Genomic DNA, 8,326 nt, shown 5'->3' with positions numbered 1-8,326 from the left:
ATTCCCCATTGCTTCCTGCTATCTCAACTGGTTTCAAATATAAATGTTATGTAACCCAACTGCTGCTCTGTTTCTACTTAAGACACCATAATTCAAGCTACATTAACCAATTCTGATCAAGAAAAAAACCTTCAGCTAGCTCACCTTTTCGTTACGTACACTATTCTCCATTGCTTTCGTAATGCTGCTCGTTTTAGGAACCTTTCGTGTACTTTTTTCTCTTAGTCAATGGTACTAAAGTACTAACCCGTATGCCCAGTAAACTACCCTTACCAATAGCGTGTATTACTCGTGTAGACTCCTAACGTACCAGGCGACCCAAAACCCCAGAGATAACCGCCTATTAATCGCCAAAATCAATTACCAGTAATCGCTTCAATAGCATGGATACTGTTAGTACTAGCGTACTACTAAATCCATAGGCGAAGATTGTGCACGTACAAACGTGATTACGTACTAAGCGTACGAACAACTTATGAACATATAGCCACAAAAATCGGAATAGTACCAGTACTAGCGTACTAAGTGCCACCATAACCGAAGATTCTGCACGTACTATAATACCAGCGTACTAAGGGCCGCCATAACCGAAGACTGTGCACGTACTAATGTGATTACGTACTAAGCGTACGAACAACCGATGAACATATAGCCCCAAAAATCGGAATAGTACCAGTACTAGCGTACTAAGCGCAGCCATAACCGAAGATTCTGCACGTACTAACGTGATTACGTACTAAGCGTACGAACAACCGATGAACATATAGCCCCCAAAATCGGAATAGTACCAGTACTAGCGTACTAAGGAACTACTTCCGTCACTGAAGGGTTACCTAAAGTTCTCAATAACTAAAAATTAAACAGCTAATAAAATCATAAATACATAGATGTAGATTACCAGCTTACTAAACTGCCACCTATGAAGCGTTGATAAAAAGGCGACTTTTAATTACGTAGTTTCAATGACTGGACATGGGTTGTCTACTGTGCCATCGAGCAGAAGGATCTTAGGAGATGACCTTGGGGCCCTGGGGACGAGAATGTGCATGGGTGGATTGGGACAGAATTGTTTTGGCGTTCCTGGAGTGATCATCGAAATGGAGAATCAAAAGCGGAAGAAGCATCAGGCCGATCTATTCTCTCCTGAGGCCATTAGATCTCGTTTGTCTGCCAAAAAAAAGTTAGAAGCGCATATAGATAGTCATGTGGAATTTCGTCGCAGAGTTGACTTCCACGCAGTGGGCAACCTCAAGGAAGATGAAGCGCTCGCGATATTGTCGGCCAAGCTCACTTTGAATGGACTGTCAGTCCTGAAGCTGGCCATGAATCATGTACAATGTACGTACACGATGCGTTGCAGGGAATTCCAAGGCTTTCCTTTACGCACTGTTTTAATCCATAAGATTGTTACCGCCTGTTGTAGCTCTCGTTCCCTTGATTCTCACTCTAGCTTCTCGCTCTACCTCATTGGCCCTCTCGCTTCAGGAAGGACCAATAGGAAAGCTACAACTTCGATCCTAACCACAGACTATCCTGGTATAAAAGGATCACCAAACAACCATCCGAGCGGGAACGGAATTGAGAAACTTCTCTACCTTTCCCTGAGAAACATTCAACTTAAAGTTGTCACGCCTAAAACAGCAGCTGAAGAGATTCGTGGAGAATGGAAACCGAGCGGTCCTGCTGAAACAACTATGATATCGGACAACGACTTACTACTAAGTATATCTGGTGACGAGGATGTCAATTACAGACTATATCATATAAGAGAGGCAAATCTCTAAAAGATACACTCGTTAGAGCGAAAATTTAATTGAAGGCTAAAATACATCGCTATCGCAATTCACGAGGGGAGTCCGTGTAGGCCTGTCATATCTTTTGTTTTCGGCTGTGTGAAAGTCCGGTGAAAATATCAAAGTGGTCTGCTGGGAGTTGTCGAGCACACCGAGGTCTCTGGAGAGTGCTTGTTTCTTTTCAAGGTGAATTGCTAAAAGATTATTCCTTCAGATTACTCCTTGAACTGTTTGCAAGATTGACATTTGTGAACATCCATGTTGTTTTTCAGTTCCATACAGTAATCTTTAGTGCCATAACTTACTTACCAAAATAGGTTCAGCTAATGGTCTTTATTCCGTCATGCTTTACTGTTCGTGAAAAAGAACCGCCCAACTTATTATGATTATAATTAAGACAACCTTTCGCTCACGATTTAGCTTCGAGGGATATCAGGCTCGGGAAGCAGACGAGGCAATTTGTCGGTTTTCGCGGTCATCATTTATTTGCCCATGGCTAACAGAGCCACGGCACAGTCGTAACGTGATATAAGGTGTCGGTACTTGTACATTATACAGTGAACCTCTAGACGTGACGATTCTAAAAATACAGACAGCGGGCCTGATTGTAGCTGTAGCCTCAACAAAGGGAGACAAATTTGAGTGGAAACAATATGAACAAGCATAAAATCGCATTCTGATGCACAGAAAACAACGTTTAATTTAGCTGTATGCATTTTCCTTTGGAATAGGTGAAATTTGTAAAACTACAGCGTGACGTCCGAGAAAGTCAACGGTCTTAGTTTTCACTACCAGTTAGGAGTGCATTCACCTTCGCTATATAACGCAAGATTCGATTGAGCGCCATCCTTCCAATAAACGTCCTCTTTCTAATAATTAAGCGCTCCCCACCAAGTGTTCACATGGGAGCATGCACATAAATTGGTTAGCAGGGATGACTATCAGCCAACATTTTGCAAGCGTAACATACCTACACAATTCGGGGGTTCTCCGTCTTTTCCATAAGGGCATGGCTTCATGTATCCTATTGAAATAATTTCAGTGAAATAGATCAAGGGAGTAAACAGATAAGAAACCTGTCAATGGGTAATTATCACAAAACGAAATTTATTGGATTGTTTACCTGCACAATAAGCGACTGAACAGTAGTCAAGCGGTCGAAGATAGTACACGAAATAATCCCCACAGTTCATTATGTTGATGTCGAAAAATTCCCAGCAACCATGATTCAAGTTCAGTTTGTTGACACAAGCTTGACGCACCACATTTTGGCCTTTTTTTGTCGGATGACGTCCGTTCAACCAAACTGGAGCGCGAGTGCCACAGTGATCGTGTCCCACCATGCGTTCTGGTATTTTTCCTCCAGCAAAGCTTGTAAAGCGATACCATCCCAATTGCAAATCACGATCACACAAAGCATTTTCTCCTATGTTCCATGAACTTTTCGTGCTGCGGCGAGGGTTATTGATTTCCGTGTACGTCGTATTACTGCAACAGCTATTGCATGCTGGGATTTCGGAGACTGAGGAAATGAGAAAGCGAGAATTAACGAAAAAACACAGAGCTAAGCTTTTTGTCACAATGCGTTGTATGTAGCTTAAGAAAGGTAATTTTATGTCTGTGCAGGGATGAAAACTGCAATCGGATTGAAATGTATAGTAAACGTTTCTTGTAGCTTATTATACATTATGTTTGCATTCAATAAGCCTAACAATCGCCATTTTATCTCCGCTTCGCAGTCAAATTGAAATTCAATTTGGTTATTTACACTCCTACAATTTCCACTTACCACTGTATTGACAGCAACTTCCATAGTAACCGGACGAACAGGAACACTTTTTGTCGATTAGAGTGCCCTGGTTTAAACATCGTGTTATATTGCAAGGCTGTCTTTTACTTAACGTTGTATTGCATGGCGTTCCACCGCACTGCTCATTTGTTACCACATATCTAGTGCTTGTCTGGGAACCTCCGCACACTTGGGTACACAAACTCCAAGTGGACCAAGATGAAAGTTTACAATCAACCCTTAAAGTTCCTTGGCACGGCTCTACCTCTTGCAGTGAAGGACATGACGTTCCACCGCACAAAGCAGGGACCTGCATCGTTCGAGTACGATGTCGACTCCCCCATTTTCCACATTGAACCTCACTGCAAGCTGACCAAGCGGACCAAGGATCTACTTGACAATCCTGTCTACTACAACTCCGTCGTCTCCGACGCCTCCGAGAAACCGCCAGGCTAATACAAATCATGAAAATAAGCAGGAGCAGGATATGTTTTGAAGACATGTTTCATGAATTAGTGCTAGCCTTTTGCGCAAGGTCACCTGGGAATGAGATTGATTTGCCGTGATGGGATAATGTCACAGTGTGTCTGAGACATTTGTCACATCTTCAGTAAACATAAGGACACATCAAGACAAAAATACTTTACTAAGATACACATTACACATGCGCGTTTGCGAAAGAGCTAAAGCGAGGTCGAAGGTGACTGGGAATATGCTGCATATGTTGATACAATATGATGAGATAATTTTACATAGAGCTTACAGTCTGAGACATTTTGTCAGAGGAAGAAGACAACATATTTAAAACAAAAGGGCATTGAATGTAATGCGCTAGACAAAAGCGTTATATTTAAAGGAAACTGCGAAGTTCTAGATGATTTTTGAGGGAATGCTGATCGTTTCCTTCTATCTAAGGAGATACTTGGGTTCGAACGATTGTTACTTGACATACTGTTGCCTCGTGAGAATATACAAATTGAGACAGCTGGCGTCAGAAATTAACAAAGGTCATCACAGTAATGTTCACAATTAAAGCTCGAGCTGTGAAATAAATAAAGTCTATTCACGCTTAATGAGATTCGACTGGTCTTAGTTGGTTTATTGTTCATTTCACTTTTCTTTTTTTACCACATATGGGCATATTACGGAATCAAAACGTGATTAGGCTCCGTTGTCAGGAGCTCAGTTGGTAGAGCATTAGACCGGTTTCGCGGAGGTAATGGGATGAATCCCGTCTAAGGCTGAGTTTTTTTTTTTTTTTTTTTTTTTTACCTTCTTCTTCTTTCAGGCTTTATTTTCACAACTAGTGTACATTACTTGGATAATTCTCCACGTTTTCACATCCTTCTCCACTATTCAATATGCGGTATTTGATACAATCACTCAGAAACGGCCGCGAATTCACTTGAACATCTTATTTCGATTGTTTTCCCTTTTAAATGTTGTTGTGCATTTCAGATTTTCTACCGTTTGAAAGATTTTACTCATGTTTGCAAATTACCGCTATTGTTTGAAGAACGTGTCCATGGGTGCACCACTGCTAAATGCCATATCACGGATTTCAATGAAACTTAGCCAGTACAAAGGGTCTACTTCAAAACTCAGAAAGACACATTGGTTTCGGTTTTGGATCTTTCTGGGGGGGTGGTAGGTCACCCCCCTGGTTTTACTAGGTTTTTGCCAAGAAAATTGCCTCAATATAGGCAAAATGTATGAAGCTCTAAGAACAACTGTATTTAACCTATTGCTACCAAGTTGTGTACACTTATTGGTATACCTATAATGAATGCGAGAACCAAGTGACAGTCTATTTGATCAGCCGCTTGTCAGTCAATGGACATAAATATGTGACTGTGTTTTTAGACCTTCAAATATTTGACGATTTTGAGGTCAAATATCTCCCCTTGCCATAAAGGTATGACACTAATTTTAATGTTCCCTTGTCTATCGATCATGCTTCTTCAAAAAACAGTGAAAACATCTTTGGGTACTGCCCTATTTTCGCTTCGGATCCCACTTGAAAACTGCACCTAAAGCAAGCTTACTTTAACCTTATCCGTCATACACTGCTGGCAAAAGCGGCCACTAAAGAAAATAAATCGACATTTTCAAGCTTGTTTAACAAGAAAACTGCAGCAGAAGGGAAAGTAACGCTAAAAGGTTTGGAGTTTTTGAGAAGAAATTGAAGATAACGCGTTTTTAGAGATACGTGTCACCAAAATATCGATAGTAAACTCGCAGTGTTTGTGATTTGATGTTTGCTATTTTGAGATTTGCTCGCAAAATCAGCTATTGGCTTTCGTAGGGCGTAAAGTAATTTTCAGTCTTTCATTCAACTGTTTATTATCGCGAGGTCGTGCTGTTTATAATGCCCTGCGGAGATTTCAGGGTCACATGCCGAGTTCTTGTTGACAAGTACATTCCAGCTAGTGTGCAGCAACCTAAACTTGCACAAGCTAAAATCGACATTACGAGGAAATCTGCTTTTACTGACTAAAAAGGGAATGCAGTTCTAACAAATTCGTAGGTTCAGCCATGCATAAATCTAAAGAAAAAGACTGCAATTGTATTATTACGTATATTGTTACTTACCACGGGTTACCATCGAAAATTTCCACCGGGAAGTATTTGTAGCGTGACCTGATAACCTTTCAGAATTCCAACAAAATGTTCATTACTTCAGTTAAGAAACGCTTTCAGAATGTCCTACAAATATCTATAAGTATATTTATCTACTTCCTGGCCGGCATATATCGATTTCGCAATTTCTTTAAATACATTTTGTTCTGACTAAATCTGTATCTCTCGATCGAAAGTTTCCAGCGTTGGATTGCGTTACATAAAGGTTGAGGGAGAAATGTGTTGACCAGCAGATCTCCACGTGTTTCCCACCAGTTGCGTAGGCAAAGATAGTGAATTTTGAAAAAAGTTAGATTAGCAGTAAACACTTACGTTTTTTTTCTAGCTCATTTGTATTAGTACCTTCCTACTTGTAGTCTTCTCCTCGGAGGGCCGGTACGGCCTCGTGTGGGCTTGTATTTTCAATCCATATCAGACTGGGGTTACTAGAGGGTTCGGACGGGATTAATTGACAACTTACAAATTGCTAAAACTTTCACTAACAAGTGAAAAATCGCCTTTAAAATGTAACGGGCAACTGACATTTGTAGTCGGTTTTCCTGACAACAAGAGCGGTTTTCAATTGAGTATCGTAAAACCAAAACCAAAGTAATCACTCTAACCAATCACAAAGGACACAAACAATACAGTGAACCAATCAAAGACGAAGAAATAACATGTGGCTGATGCAAAGCGGTAGAATGGGAGAAAGCGTGCTAGAGCGGGGCAAGATTGGTTTTGCTTTTACTTGTGATGTAAAACCAATTACTGTTCGACGCTCAAATGAAAACCACTCTTTCAAAACACTTGATTGGTCTTTTATTCTAATCTTCTTCTATCCTTTTTAGCTAATAATTCTGCTTTTTAAATTAATATTATTTAAGAAGTTATTAGTTTTACTAACTAGTATAATAATATTCTTATCTCTTGTGACTTTTCACCTAAATTTAGGTCGACAAAACAAAATTTGTTTAAATTATTAATGAAAATTAACAGCTGATTGACTAGCAACTGATACATGGCACCGACCAATGATGAATAGGCCATTTTACAATTGTGTACTTAGTTACCTAGCCTATGAATGCAAGCGAGGCTGGAGGTGACCTTGCTTTGATACATACCTCACTACTTTCCTCATTGCCAACTAGTTAGCAGCGAACAACTTGATTTACACAACAAAAGCAGTGAGGTCTTTATCAACTGAAAACAAGGTCATCTGCAGCCTCGCTGCCATTCAAAGCTTTGCAGGCCACTGAACAGACAACTGTAAAATGGTCTATTGTCAAAAGTTACAGTTACAACTAGCATTTGTAACGTCCTATCGAGACCCTCCTACTTGTTTACAAGGTTATAATTGCACTCCTATCAAACTAATGATCTAAAGTTCAAGTTCTCTCCTTATCGGCTGCCTTCTTCGGACAGTTTCAGCCTCAGTAGCAAGATCATGGGCATCAGCTTCCTCGTCCTCATTCATACTTACAAAGCTGGTCCTTGGCAGTTGGCCGTTCTTATTCAGGGCAGAAAGTCGGCTAAAGTATCGAGCGATCTGTTGCTCTGTCAAACAGTCGATCTTGGTGAACATTTTCTGGCCGGTCTCGTCTCTTAAAGACTTTATTTTAAAGGCCACATCGGAAGCGAACGCCTTCTTACCAGTTTCTTCTCCCATCCAGAACATGTCTAACAGATAGCTCTTCGCTTTTTCCGAAAAGCCACTGATTTCCGTTTTCTCCGAAGAGCCCATCCGTGTTCCAATTGGCCAGCAGGGGATTGGTCGTCAGAACTGTGATCGATTTTTGCTTCAATAATTTAACTTCCGCTCATAGAGGCACCCAGCTGTTTGTCAACGAGACGAATTTGCCTGCTGGTATAATGTAACTTTCGAACTTTTTACATTGAAAACTGCTTCCGAACTACTACCGAGGAAATCAAGTGATAAAACTAACATTAAATACGGTTCTAAAAAAGCTAATGAAACCGTGCGCTTTTTAAAATCGATTATAACTCGACGGACGAGCGCTTATGCTTAACAATATGCAAATTTCAGCTAGTTATGAATTGAAACTGATCGTTCTTATAATCTACATACGAGTTAAACAAACACCGTCCTGGACCATCATTATAGAAC

The 8,326-nt window shown here is 40.5% G+C and overlaps 1 protein-coding gene across 5 annotated transcripts in view; it reads right to left on the bottom strand.

Annotated features, from left to right (window-relative positions):
• The window catches only part of LOC145498343 (von Willebrand factor D and EGF domain-containing protein-like), a 48,100-nt gene extending 43,938 nt beyond the window's left edge, over positions 1 to 4,162 (bottom strand). For all 5 annotated transcript variants that reach the window (XM_081478260.1, XM_081478261.1, XM_081478262.1 and 2 more), the window contains exons 1-3: positions 3,583 to 4,162; positions 2,917 to 3,315; positions 2,764 to 2,817 (exon numbers count right to left, since the gene is read on the bottom strand). In XM_081478260.1, the coding sequence (XP_081334386.1) occupies positions 2,764 to 2,817; positions 2,917 to 3,315; positions 3,583 to 4,084 (955 nt within the window). In that variant the 5' untranslated portion in view covers positions 4,085 to 4,162. The remainder of the gene's footprint in view (positions 1 to 2,763; positions 2,818 to 2,916; positions 3,316 to 3,582) is intronic.
• Positions 4,163 to 8,326: the final 4,164 nt, after the last annotated feature.

Source organism: Orbicella franksi, chromosome 9 (assembly GCF_964199315.1).
Source record: "Orbicella franksi chromosome 9, jaOrbFran1.1, whole genome shotgun sequence".
Lineage (NCBI taxonomy): Eukaryota > Metazoa > Cnidaria > Anthozoa > Scleractinia > Merulinidae > Orbicella > Orbicella franksi.
This window is presented reverse-complemented; position numbering and strand designations above follow the sequence as displayed.